The sequence below is a fragment of the Canis lupus genome, chromosome 6 (assembly GCF_048164855.1).
Source record: "Canis lupus baileyi chromosome 6, mCanLup2.hap1, whole genome shotgun sequence".
Taxonomy (NCBI): Eukaryota; Metazoa; Chordata; class Mammalia; order Carnivora; family Canidae; genus Canis; species Canis lupus.
In genome coordinates this window covers 51,066,228-51,083,293 of record NC_132843.1, presented here as the reverse complement: position 1 = coordinate 51,083,293, position 17,066 = coordinate 51,066,228, and the positions used below count along the sequence as shown (strand labels likewise).

Below are 17,066 nucleotides of genomic sequence, written 5' to 3'. Positions count from 1 at the left end.
CCTGTGGGGCCACACAGAGGGAGCCTGCGGGGTTCCCCCCCACCCCACCCCTTAGGAGCTGTGCTTGTGACTCAGCACCTGCTGTGTGTGTGTCCCATAGTCCTCAGGCAACTCTGGAGGTGGATCGAATTACCCTCCCGCCTCATAGACTTGCAGACACTGAGGGATTCGGGAGCCTGCCTGGGACCCTAGGTCCCTGTGGGGCGTGAACGGCCGCTCCACCAGTGCTAACGCCTGGCCAAGGAGCACTGTGTGCAGGCCCCAGTGATGCCCTTCAGCCTGCTCTGAAGCGGACAGACGTGGGCTGCCCTCTCTTCCTCGCTTCCTGAGCAAGGCCTTGAAGGATTGAGAGCTGGTGTGGGCCAGGGGCCAGCCTCAACCCGAGCCCCGCACCCGCCCTCCCTCCCTCTCCGCCTTGGCTTCCCCAGGCTTCTGGGAGAGGTAGATTTTTCAGCTCTTTTTTGATCCCCAAAGCACTCTACATTTTCAAGTTTAACATGTTGATTTAGCACAACATATTTGAACAGTGATGGAAATTCCAATGGTGAGAAGAACCCCCAGCACACAAGGCCCTTGTCCCGGCGCCGCCCTCCCCTCGGCACCCCGAGTCCTGCCACCTGTGGCTCGCAGCCTGCCTCTCCGGCGGCCGCCCCGCCCCGTCTCCGGCCGCGCCTCCTGCAATCACTGGTTCTCGGCAGGGGCTATGCGGAGGTGGTCGCACCTGCTGGCGGGATGAACACACGGGGGGGGGGGGGGGGGGGGGCGAGGAGGACCGGGCGTCGCCGGGTCTGTGGGCACGATCCCCCTTGCTTTTAGGAACAGATGTGATGCTGCTCGAGGACTACGCGTCTGACGACAACCCTCCCTCCCACGGCGCTTGCCCCCCCAAGAGAAGGAGCTCCGTGACATTTGAGGATGAAGTGGAACAAATCAAAGGTTGGTCTGTGGGACAGCCCGGGCACCGTCCTTGGCTCGGCCCCGCGCACCCCAACTTCCCAGGGCTCCGCGCTTTGCCCGCCGCCGCCGCCACCGCCCGGCCCCGCGGCCACGCCTGTCCCTAGGCCTCCCTCTGAGGAGCGGCGGCGCCCAGGCTCGGGAGGGGAGGCTGCCCAACGCTAGACGCGCGCACGGCCACGCACGGACGCGTACGTACGCTCCCCTGTGCGCCCTGGCACGCACGCGCACGGACGCACGGACACGCACATGCGCACGTGCGCGCCCACGGCCCGCATCCTGGTTCCCGCCCCCTCCGTCGGGGAGCCGCTGGCGTAGGCAGCCGGGCCTGGGGCGTCCCTCGCTTCTCGGCCTCGTGGGTGCGGGGTGCGGCGCGGGCGGACCGCCCTGAGCCGCCGCCTCCGCGGAGAAGGGCAGCTGCGGCCCCAGGCCCCACCGTGTCCCCCGTCGGCGGAGGCGGAGGCCGCCGCCCCGCCCCGCCCCGGAGTCGGTGAGGGCGCGAGTTCCGAGAGGGAAGGGGCTCTGCTGCGGCGCCCACGCTTTTGTCCCCCGCCTGACTCGATTCCAGCCCCAGCACCTTGTCGCCTCTGAAATGTAGGGTCTGGTTTCCCGTGCGGACGTGCTGTGAGAAGAGTGACGGGACCGTCCAGAGCGCCCACAGTGCCCCTTGTCCTCCGAATGCCAGCCCGCGAGGACAGCCGCAGGCCCGGCTGGGTGCGGTTGTGGCGGAGTCTGGGGCTCGGGTCCTGACCCTGGCGGTAGACGGGGGCCCGTCAGACGGACAAGGTGGACCCAGGACAGGGTGCGGCCTGCAGCCTCGTGGGCTTTCTAATACCTTTGCCCCATAAGTGGATGAATCTGTCGCGGGTCCGCCCGTCCACACAGGCCAGTCTGGCCCCTTCCGGCCGGCTCAGCGGGGCTGGCAGCTCTGAGGGCACCGGTCAGACCACAGGTGACGGGGCAGGGGGCGGCCACGTGGCCCTCCTCCACTCTCCCTGCACCCGTGTGTGGCTGCAGACTCCCTGAAATGGGGTGAAGGATGGCGTGTTCCTCACGTGGGGCAGAAGTTGTCCCCTCTCCAGAAAATGTGAGGGGTAGGGGATAAGCTGTCGCCCCAAAATGTCAGGGGAAAGATGGGTAGCGAGGGCAATAGTAATAATAAGCAGTGGGTGAAATGAGGGTGAAATGAAGACTGAGCTCTTTTTCTCTCCACCTGAGTTGTGAGGGGTCGTCATCCTGGGTGGGGCCTCAGGAGAGGCAGCATTCAGGTTTGTGCAAGTTTGCAGTCATAGACGTTATATGGTTCTACATAGTTGAAATACCAGAGAATTCTTCCAAAGATGGTGGCATTTTTAGTATCATTACTAGGAAGTATTTATCAAGGCTTTCTTACGGGCCGGGCCTAGACATCTCAGAAAGCATTAATGATCATGGTTCTGCAACCCTAGGAAGAGGTGTACTGTGACCTCCTCTCTGCAGATGAGGAAGCAGGTAAGTTCCATGCTCCCTACGTAGTATGTGGGAAGCCAAAGATTTGAGTCTAGGGAATTTGGCCACAAAACCCACACCGTCAGTTTGCATCCTGCCCCTCCCCAAGCGGTGAAGCATCCTCAGGCATATCCCCCTCGGTTACCAGTCCCAGCTCTCGGCCAACCTTCTTTATGCTTCTCTCACAGATGCTGCCAGGAACCCTATTCTTCACGTGAAAGCTGAAGTGCATGAGTCCTTGGACAGTTATGCAGCCAGCTTGGCCAAAGTCATAGAGGCCGAAGCCAAAATCAACCTGTTTGGGGAGGAGGCTCTTCCCGGGGTCCTGGCCACAGCACGGACTGTCCCAGGGGCTGGCTTTGGGGGACGCCGAGGCAGCAGGACTCTAGCGAGCCAGAGGTTGCAGCTGCAGAGCATCGAGGAAGGGAACATTTTAGCTGCAGAACAGAGATGAAGGCCTCAGGGTGGACTGTCCCACAGAGGGGCGTCCGGGAAAGGAACAACATCTAGGGTGTAGCCACCAGAAAAAACACCAGAAAAAAACAAGTGTCTTGTGAGACCACACGTGTGCTCCTTGTGGGTCCTGGCAACGGGACCAGAGGCATCTAAGGCACAGAGGCAAGCAGATGAAGGCGTGGCCATGACATTTTGGAAGTGAGGCATAGAAGGGGGACCCTGGCTTGGGAGGAAACCACCCTGTGGGTTACTTCCTCTTCCTTCATGACCTAGAAGTCCAGCCGAGCACTGTCCCAGAGGTCTCAGCAGGTAAGCACTTCCCTGTGCACTTTGGAGGACAGAACTTCCTAACGAAGCATGATCATCCCTTGGGCTTCTGCATGGTTGATGCAGGCCACGTGGGGTCATCAGTTCTACACTGAATGGTCCCCAGAGGAGAGCCCGGAAGCAGAGCCCCTCAGATGGAGTTCCCAACATCTCTATCCTGCTTATGACCTCAAAATCAGCAGAGTCACTTGCCGGTGCTGGCCACTATCAGGCCAGACAGCTGCTGTCAATGAGGATGGGGCCACCTTGCCCACCTCCCTATTGACTGATTCTCCAGTATTTCAAAAGAAGGGAGCAACCACTATAAAAGACACAAGAAAGGAGCAAGTGCTAGATATTTCATTTCCAGAATTAAAAAGATAATCCCTTTGGTTAGTACACAGCACAATCTTCCCAAGCCTGACTGGGGCTGTGGTGCCCAGCACAGCTGGGAAACAGGCTGTTCTTCATGTAAGGAAACCTCATCTGCTAGATTGTTTGTGGTATTTGACCAGTCAGAGTGGCTGGCTTCCAGGTACACTGGCAGCAATCCCACTGCGGGCAACAGCGGCTGATTCCCCAGCCCCAGGCAGTGTGAGACAGGATGAAACAGAAAGGACGCTGGACTTGTGCTCTTGACCCAGTTCCTCTGCTTCCACTCTTCGGGACTTCCAGTCACCTCTCAAAGCCATCCAGAAAGTGGGATAATGGGGTGGGAAGTTGGAGAAAATGACCTCCGAGATAATTTCCAGCTGTCATCTTCAATGTCAGAGTCTGTAGGTGAGAGAGGTGGGGGGAAGTGGACCCTTGGACCAACACCAGCACAGCTTTTGAGATGGTTTCTGACGGGCAAATGCAGCCCTGTGGGTACAGAGTGTGAACTCAGCCGTCCTGTGTCTAGCAGGGTCCTGACAGAAGGCTGACCTCCCAGAACCAGAAGTGAAGGAAGAGGTGGAAGTAGAGCTGCAGGAATGTGATTTGTACGGTTAGAACTTGCTCGTCTCCCATTTGAGTTGGGACGGCAGTTGATGGGTGGCCTGGCAGTAGTGCAGTGGTGACCTGGGAAGTCAGGGAATCCCTCGCATCTGCCCTTCCTGGAAAATAAGCTAAGCGCAAAACATTCCCCGCCTTTGGAATTCTAGGTGGCCAGAAGAAGGCAGATTCTGGGGAGATCCAGCTGCATCTGCTCCAAGGCAGCTTACTCCAGACAGTACATTCCCTCTGTGGTGGTTTCTTTGGGGCCTACCTGGCTCCTGGTGACCAGTCGTGGCAGCCAGTGACCAGCTGCTTACTAAAGCCTTTTCACTCGTCCTGGGGCTTGCTGCCTTTGTGTTGACTGAGGCCATCAGCAGTGCTCCCAGGTCAGCTGGGTGCCGGGCACTGGTCTGGGTTCTGGAGAGGGCGGGGAGGAGCAGGTGGCTTTTCCAGAGGAGCAGAGAGCAGTTGCACCTGTGGGCTCTGCCTATACGTGCAGGTCAGACGGATTCCGCTACCACTACTGGGAGGCATTCCTAAGTCTGCGGGCATTTTATGTTTTCTATGTGTATGTATTTTTTTCCTATACTCGTCTAGTAAAGGGGCCATATTCCTCATCAACTGATGTGCACAGAGATCTTCAACTCCAGGCTGGACTAACCTGGGATGGCTTGTCCATTAGGCTTTTGTGAGAGCGGCACATTGGCTGGTGTCTGGGGAGAGTCCTGAAACCTCAAGGCCCCAGTGGCAGATCCCAGACTAGCTAGATCCCAGGGTTTCATCCTAGCCTATCTAGAAATGTCGCAGAAGGACTCACTGCCTTTCTCTTTTTCCTTTTGGCACTGCCAGACATGGCACGCCCACTAGGTGCAGAGCAAAGCGCTTCACTCAACACAATGTAGGGAGAGGCCTGGCTGGTAGTGATGCCAGTAAAGAGCAGTCAGGTAATGCTTATTCAATACGTCCACCAGGGGGAGGTGAACATTTCCAGGTGGGGCACTTAGGTGGGGGACCATGTGAGCCAAGCCTGGGAGGATGTTTGGTAGCTAGAGCCATATTTTGTGCATTCAGGAATTCAAATCTGCCTTGATTCCGGCCTGAGAGCCAGAGCAAGTGGGGCGGGAGGAGCAGGGCAAGGAGGAGAGGAAAGGGAGAGAATCCCCACACGTTCTCGCGTTCCCGAGAGCCTCTTTGGGGACCCCTGCCCTCAGTGCAGAAGGTCAAAACCCCAACTGCCCCCCCTCAGCCTGGGCCTGTTGGCTTTATACTGCTGTGCAGGGCGGGGGTGGGGTGGGGACACTTGGCCACGTGGTCGCTGAAAAACCTCAGTCGTGCGTGTCCCAGTTTTAACAGAACCACATTTTGGGCTGTTGCCCATTTCTGCCCCTATCCCTGAAACTGCCACTTGATGGGCCCCCTGCTGTGCTCCGGGTACCAAGCTACCCGGCACAGCGCCGCTGCGCGCCCGGCGGGAGGCACGGAGTCCTCGCCTTCGGGGCCCGCGACGCTAGGTGGCAGCAGTGCGGCTGCGGCGCCGCGGAGGCCGTGCGCCCCGCACCCCGAAGCCTTCCTGGCGGCGGCGGCGGCGGCGGGCGGCTCTCTTCCGCGGGACCCGCGGGGCGCAGCCCCCAGATGGGTGCTGGGGACGTGGGGCGGCCGTTCGGACGGGAACGGGCTTTGACATGGAGACCTTAGGAGCGCGTTCAGCCCTGGCGACGGAGCGCTTCTCCGTTCGAGGGCTTGCTCGTGGGGGACTGGGCTCTGGACGGGCCCCAGGGCCTGCCCGCGGCCGGTGGTCAGCCTGGAGCCCCGCTGCCTCTCGTCCACGGAGCCGGGGAGGGTGACGTGGCTCCGAAGGGCCGAGGGGGTCCGGCAGGCTCGGAGTTCCGTCCGGCGCTGCCGCTGAGGGAGCCGGGCAGCCTTGGGTCCCTGTCCTTATCGCTACAATAGGGGGTGTAACTTAGTCCTCTGTGGGGACGCGGGATGCAGGTGGGCCTCTTCCTAGGGGACCCTCCGGACCCGAGCGTCCCGCACGGCACCTGTGTGTGGCTGGAGCTGGGCCACCGCCTTTTCCCAGTATCGGTGGGCGGGGGCGGTGGACTGGTCTCCCAGGCATCTCCAGGACACGAAGGGGAAGATCTTGAGGAGACCACTGTTAGGTAGACAGGAGGTGCTGAGGGTTGTGGCCCTGGGGATGGCCCCGTTTGCTGCATACACAGCATAAGCAGATCTTCTGGGAAGGGGGGTGTGGGGAGGCAATAGAGGGAGGAATGTGTGAAGTAGCAAAAATGAACTTTTCGGTTAATGGCATTCAAAAATGATGGACCTCCAGGGCCTGCTGTAGAGTCCCAGACCAGGGCACGAACTCAGCCTTGACCTCCCTTACAGCTCCTGAGATGTGACCTGGGTGCTAAGTACACCTGTGTCCCCCTCTGACAGTGACTGCTTGGCAGCGGGTCTTGGGCTCACAGAATCTTTGATCCTCCAAGCCCCTGAGGCAAGAGGCCACACAGGAGTCCATGCTGGTACCCACAGCATATGCAGAACCCAGATGAATCCCATGGGAGACAGAAGGGACATTACAATTTCCACCCTAAAGCAAAGTGGCTGTCATATGTGACTGTAGGAGGGGACAGAGCCTGACCACCCTCTGGGATGGGGAGAGGGGACACACAAAATCCAGGGAGGCCTAGGGAATGTCTGATACCCCCACCCCAAGTACATTAAGCCAGAGTCTGGGTCAAATGTCAGATGTTTGGCCATGTGACTGAGAAGGAGGTGGAGGAGGGATACTAAAAGTCGTCATTAGGCCAGCTGAGCTTAGTAGGTGGGTAGAAACTAAACCAGAGAGCTTGGGAGCCTGAAATACTGGCTTGCGAGACCTCAAAAAACTGCAACCCAAGAAAAGTGATTGGATGTATTTGGAAGATTTCAAAGCACAAACTCAAATCTGCATGAGATTACCAAAAGCACGGTTTTGCTCAGTGTTATTTTTAGGAGAACATAATACACAAAGCTGTGTTCATTTCCCTCAGAGATTTTTCCTGAATAGTATTGGTATTAATAGCTTAGGAATGAGAAGCCATTTCTGGTTTTGTTTTTCACCCCACCATCTTTGAAATATCCGGAGTCACAGGCAAGTTAGCATGTCCCAGATGAAAAGGCAGTCCCCAGTCCCGCACTCCCACAGAGGTGACCCGGGGAATGGAATGTGCCACCTCCCAGGGAAGTTGCAGCCTCACAGCCTCTGAGTGCAGTGGGAAGAGCCTGTCTGCCAGGAAACAGGTCACTCTGCGATGTGGATGTGCTGAGAGAGCCCTGTGCTGGATGCAGAAGTTGTCAAAAACCTTGAAAGCAAAACAAAAGCAAGCTAATCCTGAAATATATTCCACTTGAAGTTTTTGGACAATTTTTTTTAAAAGAAGAAAAATGTTTAGGATAATTATAAATCACAGTATTTATAAACGATTAAAAGTATATTTAGAATAGTTTTATTTACCTGATTATCTGTTTGGTACCTGTATAGCTGTATTGTGGATTTGGACTTGTACTCCCTGGTGTCTGCCCTTTCCCCCACTGTGCACAGACACATCCTTGGTGCAGCCTCCCTTCCCAAGGGCTGAAGAGAGGAAGGCAAGGAGGAAGGAGCTCACTGCTATAGAATTGGGAGGTGGCAGTGTCCACACCACTCACCTCAGTACATCCATCCATATGCGGTTCATAAATTCTTCCAAGACAATTAGATTCAGAAAGTACTGACTTCCCCACATGACCCAGAAATACAGAACACTTAATTTTTTAAAGATTTTGAAAGAGAGGAAAGATAGTAAGAGAGCACAAGCAGGGGGGAGGGAGAAGCAGACTCCCCATTTAGCAGGAAGCCTGATGCAGGGCTCAATCCCAGGACCCCAGGATAATGACCTGAGTCAAAGGCAGACATTTAACAACTCAGGCACCCAGGCACACTCTTTGTAAAAGATTTTTCTTTTCATGTAATATCTACACCTAACGTGGGGCTGGAACTCACAACCTTAAGATCAACCTTAAGATGCTCTACCAATTGAGCCAGCCAGGTGCCTCCTAATCCAAGGCTTTTAAAGGAGGCTTAATGGGGGTGTGTGGGAGGGGGCACCTGGATGGCCATCAGTTAAGCATCTGTCTTCAGCTTAAGTCATGATCTCCAGGGTTCTGCTCAGCGGGAGTCTGCTTCTCTCTCCTCATGCTCTCAAATAAAATCTTAAAAAAGGCTTAATGAATAGCAACCCACTCTCTAGAGGTTTGTCCCGTAACCAGAGGCAAAGGGTGGGTGACAGATTGCGCCTGAGACTTAGCAACCCCCAGGCACAAGACCTACCACCTTAACCTGACCACCTCACCTGCCACTACTGAGATCACAGTCCTTAGTCCCAGATGCAGGTGAGCCCCAGGGTCCAGCTGTCTGGCTGGGGTCTCCCTAACATAGGGAGTCATGAGGTGTCAACTCTGCCTATATGTTTTCTTTTTGCTGCCTCCTTGACTGCTTGTTGGGCCTGCCCTGCTCCTTTGTAATACACAGTACCCAAACTGCACAATTAACAGCAGGGGACCTAAGTCCTTTGACAAATATCACTTATTTTTTTTCAGTAAGTTTTAAGGTTCCCAGCAAAACTGAGCAGAAAGTTCAAAATTTGCATATGCCCCTCTGTCCAGCCCCCAGGACTATGAACATATCCTGTGCCAGAGTGGACATACATTTTCATTTTCTTCTGTGCTCTTCTGGTCAAAGAGCTGCTACTCCTTGACCCCGCTGAGCTCTCCAGTAGCCTCTGCCCCACCAGCCTTCCAGCACCTCTCTACAGCAAATCCCTGTTTTATTACAGTGCGAGGAATGATGTCATGTGTGCTTCTAGTGGTCAGTTCAGTTGTTCTGTAAAGACCTTCAAACTCCATGGCTTCATGTGGTCCTAACAGCCCCTAGGACACAGGTGGTACAAATAAGATTGTCATTTTAGATCAGAGGAAACAAGCCCAGAGTTGTCACATGGCTTAAGCAGGTCATACAACTAATTGGTAACCAAAAACTAAGACCCTTGTACTTTCCAGAAATCATGCAGTTGCCCTATTTGGCTAAAGTTCTAATTCCTTTTCCCTTTGACCATTTACCACATTTCCTAATGTGCAAACACATGTGCCCTGTCTGGGGTGAGAGTCAGATGCTAAATTCCAATGGAAGTTACTGAGTTGGAAGAGTTATTTTTTCTTAACCCAAAAAGCCAGTCTGTCTTCTCTTAGTAGCTGGTGTACCTGGGCTTGCAGCCATCTTGTGGGAAGGGGCAATGCCTGGTCCCCATGCAGGAATGGGAAGCTTTGCCTGACTACACCTGTGAAGTCCATTCATGGCCTCGCTGGAAAAGAGCACACCAGTTTGGAAGAGGGGAGGGAGGCTGACAGCAGGGTTAAATCTCCAGGAGCATTTTCAGCTCACAAGATATAGCCTGGGTGGAGACAGCCTAAAATGGGTGGAGTTAGACACTACAGTAAAGGAAGATGCGGAATTCTAAGACTGGAGGATCAACAGCTTTCTGGAAAGCAGAAGACCAGAAGCCAGAGCTTTCAGATCTATCATGGGAGCGATCCACTGGATTGCCATTGGAAGCCTAGCTACTGTACTGGGAGCCTAGCTTCTGTACTCGGTACAGAGGTACCATTTATCCCGAAAAGATGATGACTGGAAGTAAAGATAACGTGCTTCAAAAGGAGAAATAATAAAAGCTCCTCTATGTGATTCCATCATATAGAAGCCAGAACAGAAAAGGTTATCAACTCTAGAATAGAGAAAAAGTCTCATGTTACAGAAAAGACTGGAAAACGTGGGTCAAGGTAGTAAGGCATGAAATAAAAGTCAAATTCATGATATTTAAAACAACCAACTTCTTTAATTAGAAAGCAACAAACATGCAAATGGCAAGTGTAGAAATTTATTTGAACCAATATTTTCACTATAATGAAAATTACTCTTCCACATTGATCCAAGCTCTCATATCTGAAGGTTAGGGAAAATATTGCACTTTGCATTTTCTAGCACTCCTCATACATGGCAAAAGTTTTTAAAACATTTTGCTAGTTTTGTTTTACACACTCTCCCAAATTCATGCACACAATCATTCCAAACCAATGTTATTAGGTTATCCCAAAAAAAGGGAAAAACTCCAAAACACCATAACCTTAAAATTGCACTAAAGCTCTGTAAAGAAAAAATATAATAAATGTCTTATACAAATTTCAGAACATCTAAGTGCTTGCCAATAAGAGTTGGTTATTCCTCATCCTCATTTTCATTCTCCTGACCAGAGCCTTCTGATCTGTCACCCTCCAACCGGTCTGGAAAACATAATATGAAACCCACAAAAAGAAATGCTTTTAGTATTATAATTAAAATAATTTTCAGTACCTTTTATTTAAAACTGATTAAAATGTATACAGTTCAACACATCATCATGTAAAAATCAGTTCACTTCTGTGTGTAGGTATTTTTTGTGGCTAGAAGCAAACAGAATAAAGGAAACAGCACTATAACTTTGAATATGCATGTAATTCTAAACATATAACAATTAAAAAGAAAAACCCTAAGATCTTGATGTATTACAGTTCACCACCATGGACTTGGGAGTCTGGGAGACTAAGGAGGTGTATCATGCCACCAAACAGGGAGGCTGTGGGGGAACCCAGGGACCATTCTTGAGAATCTGTGTATTTCTGTTTATAAAACGATTTTTTAACTTCTATCTGCCATGTTCCAGGCGTCGTCGTGTAAGGATACAATAGTGGCCAAAACATACATGTAGTCTCTCCCTCAAGGAGCTTATCTAGATTAACTACCCAAATGAATATATAAACTAGTGAGTGAACACGGCATTGTTCTCTCAAGCTTTCACGATATATTTGTCGTTCTCTGCTTGAGACATTCCCCCAGTTGTTCCACTATAAATGTTCTGCTTACTCATCTCAATGCAACTATTATCCCCTTTGTGAAAGGTTTCCTGGACTTTTTCAAACATCCGACTCGCAGAATGATGAACTCCCTCCTCTACATTCCAAACTCTGTGTTTACTGTATAACGATGATCCTAATTGCAGGGATGGTTTGTTTGCATGTCTTCTTATAGACCAGACTTCAAGGGCTTTTTGAGCTCCTGGGAGGGTAGGAGTTTGTTTGTTTGTTTGTTTTTATCTTACATTCTCAAAGCCTAGTACAGGATGTTCAATGATAGTTTGTAGAATAAACAGAATGAAAGCCTTACTAAGATATGTTACCTTAGGGTATGTAAAGAAGGCAACAGTATGAAACCAGTACCACTATTAGGATGGAGCCCATTCTGCCACAGAAGCAGTTCCCCATGGTAATGTGGAAATAAGACTGAATCCTGAAATTTTATTACCTAGAGCAGCTTAAACTCTCCCACTGGATCCCAAGTCAGTAAGACCAAGAGCAGTATACAGAAGGGACTGTATCTTTACCATCCAACTGAACTAGATTAGTAAGTCCCCTCCGTGCTGACTCCATTTCAAAGCCAAACGAATCAGATAATGTATGTGTATATGCTTTACAACCTGAATTATACAAATTTTAGCTATTATTACACAGTAAGTGTTCAATACACATGTGCAAAATAAGTGAACAAAAACAAGATTTGGATAGACCTTCATATATATCACTGAGGACTCTGCACGCGGTGGAAGAATTGCTGATCACTTAAGGGCTACCTAACGAATGTCAGTATAAAGAGATTACAGTCTTTTTGTGTGACAGACTTCCATTAGAGAAGAAAACATGAAGCTGCTATCAGCTGAAGTAGATTACGGTGAAAGGGATCCTGGATGACTGACCACATTCAACACACCTATTCCTGTCACATGGGAAGCAGGAGGAGGCGGTGTCAGACTACTTCCGAGCATGTAGGCTCTTACCCACATTCTTTTGTCACATTATTAATGAAGATGGGGAAATGGGGGGTTAACAAGAACGGTCTCAGCCTTTATCCGGGAGTGTAGACGTGAGAATTCTGCCAAGTCCAGAGCAAGCCTTGAAGAGACCCGTGAGGCCCAGAGTGTCGAGTATAGGTCAGTGAATAACTGACAGTGGCTTCTAGAATGAGGAAGAGGGCAGAATAATTGTTCTTTTCTCAAACCCCTCTCAAACAACCGCTGTAGAGTCCTCTCTCAGAACATAAACCCAGTTTCTAAGAATCAATTAGGTGAAATCTTTTGTTCCTGAAACTGTACCTCTGAGGCAGGAAGACTACAAAGCAGCTCAGACCAAGCAGGTCTAAGACACACAATTCTTTTAAATCAAAACTAAAAATAAGAGTCGCTTCAACATCAGGAGACTCACCTCCAAACTCCCCTCCATGGGTCCTACCTGACTACTTAAACCAGGCAATTACCAGAAAAGGGCAATAGGTAGCCATGCCCCTTCATCTGCTCTGGGTCTGTGGCAGAGGCCCTATCCTCTGCTGTCCTCCCCCCGCTCCCTGGTGGCGGATTCAACAAGCTTCCAGTGCCCTTGTTCTGCCTCAAGTGGATCCTTTCACCTAATCTGTTTCATCCCACATTTGGAGGCCCCCACCCAACTGAGAGAGATACCACAATAAGACACCACAGTCTTTAGTGAAGTATTCATGGCATGACTTTGGTTGGTTTTTTGAAAATGCAGAAGCTCAAGCCCTATTCAGATAAAATGAGTAAGAATCTAAAGGAGCTAGGATCCAACTATTTGTAGTTTAAGAAGCCCAACAGAGAATCTATAGTACAGCCTTCATTAAAAATCACAGCTCCACCAGGAAGGCACTGCCCTGAATCTATTCTCTGGACTTCCCAAGAAGCCTTGAGGAGTAACAGAGGCTAGCCTGCACTTACATGACCACAGTCTGTTACTAACTCTCCTTGAATATGCACACATGATCTACTTGGAAAACTGGAGACCAGGAGGGAAGGAGAGGAAGGGGGAACATGTGACTCATCAAATAACTAGATATTTTCAAGATTAAAGCAACTTGAATACCTTTTTCTCTCCAGTCTTTTAAATAAGAGAAGCAAGAGAGAGAGTTGACTAAACCAATTAGAAATTCTCTTTTTGGTTGACAGCAACAAGGACTGGAAGGAAGGGAATCTTCATGCTATAAGACATCTTATCTCATACTAAAATTGAAGGAGAAGGGTAGTACCTGTTAGCTAACAAACCACTGGCTCATCAGCAGCTGCATAAAACAGATTCTGCACGAATCAGAAGAATGGTTTTCTACAGAAACTCAGGGAGAGCCATTCACCAGATAAGCTCTTTACAAAAACAAGTGAGTTTTAGGAATCCTAATCAGCAAATGTTTTTGTTTTACAAAATGCTGCCTCCTCAAATCTGAAATCTAAATGGATGAATTTTAAGAATTACTCACTGTTACTCAAGAAAATGGATCAAAAATGTTACAGTGATTAATGATATAGGAACCCAAAAGCTACTGCAAAAGTATTTTGGACTACTAACATTTTCTGTTTCTATTCCATGTTTATTTTGAAACTTTCATTCTTTCCTGGTAGTAGTTAATATTTACAATTTACAAATTTACAATTACAATTTGAATATTTCCTCTCCATCTCATATGGGCTTCTTTTAATTCTTCAGATGTGCTCCATACTCTCCTCCAGGACTTTGAAAATTGCTACCTACCCTTTCCTTTCCCCGGTATACTCTCTCTCCATTCCCCACTCTCTCTGAGAAAGTGGTAATTAATCCACTGCTTACAGAGACCTGAAGGATAAGTAGAAGTTATCCTAACAAAGAGTGAGGATGGGTGGGGACAGCATAGTGTTAAAGATCCTGAGGTAGAAAAGAGCTTGACATGCCCCCAAATTCAAAGAGGGCCAGAGTGGATGGATTGGAAAGAGTAGAGAATGCTGTGAGAGAGCCTGAGGAGCAGTTTGAGCTCAGATCACCCAGAGGGCTGCATGTCATATTTGTGAACTGAATGTATTCCTGCAAGTGAATTTTCCAAGGTCAAACGGTGGTAAGGGCCTGGAAGCCAATTTCACATTAAGGCTTTACCATTCATCAGTAGTGTGACCTGGGGCTAGTTCTTTTGTAATAATTGACGCTGTAAACGTTTGGAGCTAATTAGGAAAAAATTTGTGAAATAAGTAGTATGATGCCTAATACATTATAGGTACTCCAGAAATGGTTGTTGTTATTAAATAACAGATACTACCCAGCATATGAAGAAATTTCATTTATGAAATCGTGAAGAACAATGCTCCTGTTTGATAAATGTATTTTGTTTATAATGGATACTGGATCTTTTCTATCATTACAAACAGATTATTCACTTCCTTCTTGAATATTACTTGTAATATATATATATTTTGTGTTCCTCTGGCACTCAAACTCACAGTATATCATTGAAAACAAAAACCTATTTAAAAAGCTTACTGAAATTATGTGTTGCAACCCTTACAGTAGCATGTTACATCTGTTTTTTTCTGGGCTAGGGTTAATTTTGACCACATCTACCACTAAAAGGTATTTACTATAACATATTTTAAGGTTTATGGTATGATACTCCCCTCTGAGAAGAGAAGCACAGATGATAAAAGTTTTCAAGTGACTTTGTTTTTTGCATTCTGACACTTTTTGGTACATTTGGTTCATGAGGAAATAAGTTACTGTACTAAGATCAAGAGTTCACAGAACTCCTAGCTCAGAAGTTACACTGTTTCATTTTGTGGTTAAAAGAAAATTATATAAATCGCTTTAAAGCAGATCTTAAATAATGACATGATATAACAGTGGTGCTAATAATACACTGACAGTTCTTACCAGCTCGGATATGATTCAGCGAAGCCAACATCCTCAACATGAAAGAGGCTGGCACCGTGATGGTGTTTCTGGTCTCTTCCAGCATGAGTTCGTTTCGAGTTATAACCTATAAGGCAAGTTTAACAACCATGTCAGGAACCATGACATAACTGTAGTTTTTCCTTGAGGATTAGGAGGATTCAGCAGGTCTAAGGAGAAATTACTTCATTCTTTATATGTACTTCATTGTTGATATATATTTCCACCTTAAGGCTACTTGATGCCAGGTAATTACTTGAACTTGCAGTTGAGGGAGTAACATTACAGAACACTAGCTTTCAACTGGCAGAAAGACAAAAGCCAAACTTTAAGGCTACTTAAAACATCAAGAATTCAATTTATTTTTCACTTGAGATTCGTCTCCCAGAGCAGTCTACTTGTGTCTGTCTGCTCCTTTTCCCCTATGGTAGACCTGATACATTTAGTGACACAGTGGTGGTAAATTATTTCCGCAGGGTCACTCGGATCCTTAGAGAAAATGTTACTTGACTGAGGCAAAGTGATCTTGAAAAATAAACTTTTGGATAAGTTATCAATGGCGTGTCTCTTATGTACCAAGACAGGACTAAATGAATATCCATAAACACTTAGGGATCTAATGTGTAATCAAGGGCAAAGGGGAAAAGAAAAAAGAACAGCAAAGTACATGGCAAAGGAAAAAAAGGAAGGCAGGAAAGGCTAAGAGGAAGACAAAGATGCTAATGTGGCCAATGGCCCCCCAGTGATTTCATACAACATACTTTTAGCCAGGCAGGGCACCCCCAGGCCCTTTACAATCTTGCCCCAAGATGCTGCTCTCTTATCCACTCACCAAATGGCTCACTTACCTTAGACACCTTGGAAACTGCTGATTCTTCATTCTCAGGTCTCCTTAGCTCCCTGTCTGCCTGGTTTCAATTCGCACCTCCTCTGTGAAGACTCCCCCATCCCATCTACCCCATTGACAAGCACATCTACTCCTTTTTTGCAAGGGCTTCCAGACGACTGTGCATGCCTCTGCATTCTGGCTGACTGTTCATATGTCTGTCTTTCCTGCCAGTCCATGAGCTCTGAGGGAAGGTTTATTTTTTAAAATTCAGCACTATGCCTGATATACACCACGTTTATAAATGTCTATTAGAAAGCAGATGTGGGTTGTGCTGTGAACTGTCAACCTAGGTTGACAGTACCGGTTTTCTAACCTACTAATTACATTTTTTAGCAATAGACCCTTACTTTATGTTTTTAAGAGGGTACAGCATCAACTTGAGCTGCACTCACTCACAGTTAGTAGCTGATTAATGCCATGAGCCCTTATTTTCGTAAGAAATCTTATATGAAAGCCCACTAATAAAAACCCTAGCTGAAGTTGGGTAGGAAAAGCCCTGAATTTAGCTTTTGTATCATCCACCTTCTCTCTCCCAACCCCACAAAAAACCTAGAGCTTCACAAACCCAGTTTGAAAACTGCTGGCTTAACAAGAAGCTGAAATTTCAAAATCTTAAAATATAACAATAAAGGAAGAGATTCTCCAATCATTTGTTCTGCCTCTTTTTGGCTGTGATTATGGAGGACAGCCATAGTAAAACTAATTTCCTTAAAACGAGAGGAGATGTTTTTAAAATGATTCTTCATTGCAAAAAGCTCAAAAAACAATCTGTTTTTCTTAAACTATAATATACTTAATCTGGTATTACCAATGATCAATTTTATAATTAGCAAAATAATATTTTGAATTTTACCTGGCTGATATTATAGGTATGTTTTTATCTTAATTTTTCTTTTTCTTAAAATTTCACCTCCTTAATTGAATAAACTTGTTCATGTTACCAAATAATAATAAGGTGCTTTGTATGTTCTTAAGAAAGCATTTCAGGAGGGCAGCCCGGGTGGCTTAGCAGTTTAGCGCCACCTTCAGCCCAGGGCGTGATCCTGGAGACCTGGGATCGAAACCCACATCGGGCTCCCTGCATGGAGCCTGCTTCTCCCTCTGCCTGTGTCTCTGCCTCTCTCTCTCTGTCTCTCAT

At 48.4% G+C, this 17,066-nt stretch overlaps 2 protein-coding genes across 22 annotated transcripts in view; one reads left to right on the top strand and one right to left on the bottom strand.

Annotated features, from left to right (window-relative positions):
* Nucleotides 1-15,592, top strand: part of GPR161 (G protein-coupled receptor 161) — a 58,186-nt gene extending 42,594 nt beyond the window's left edge. For all 6 annotated transcript variants that reach the window (XM_072830487.1, XM_072830485.1, XM_072830488.1 and 3 more), the window contains 2 exons: nucleotides 817-936; nucleotides 2,631-15,592. In XM_072830487.1, coding sequence (XP_072686588.1) covers nucleotides 817-936; nucleotides 2,631-2,896 — 386 coding nt within the window. In that variant the 3' untranslated portion in view covers nucleotides 2,897-15,592. The remainder of the gene's footprint in view (nucleotides 1-816; nucleotides 937-2,630) is intronic.
* DCAF6 (DDB1 and CUL4 associated factor 6) overlaps nucleotides 10,075-17,066 on the bottom strand; it is a 131,264-nt gene continuing 124,272 nt past the window's right edge. For all 16 annotated transcript variants that reach the window (XM_072830468.1, XM_072830470.1, XM_072830467.1 and 13 more), the window contains 2 exons: nucleotides 15,022-15,127; nucleotides 10,075-10,539 (listed from right to left, as the gene is read on the bottom strand). In XM_072830468.1, coding sequence (XP_072686569.1) covers nucleotides 10,475-10,539; nucleotides 15,022-15,127 — 171 coding nt within the window. In that variant the 3' untranslated portion in view covers nucleotides 10,075-10,474. The remainder of the gene's footprint in view (nucleotides 10,540-15,021; nucleotides 15,128-17,066) is intronic.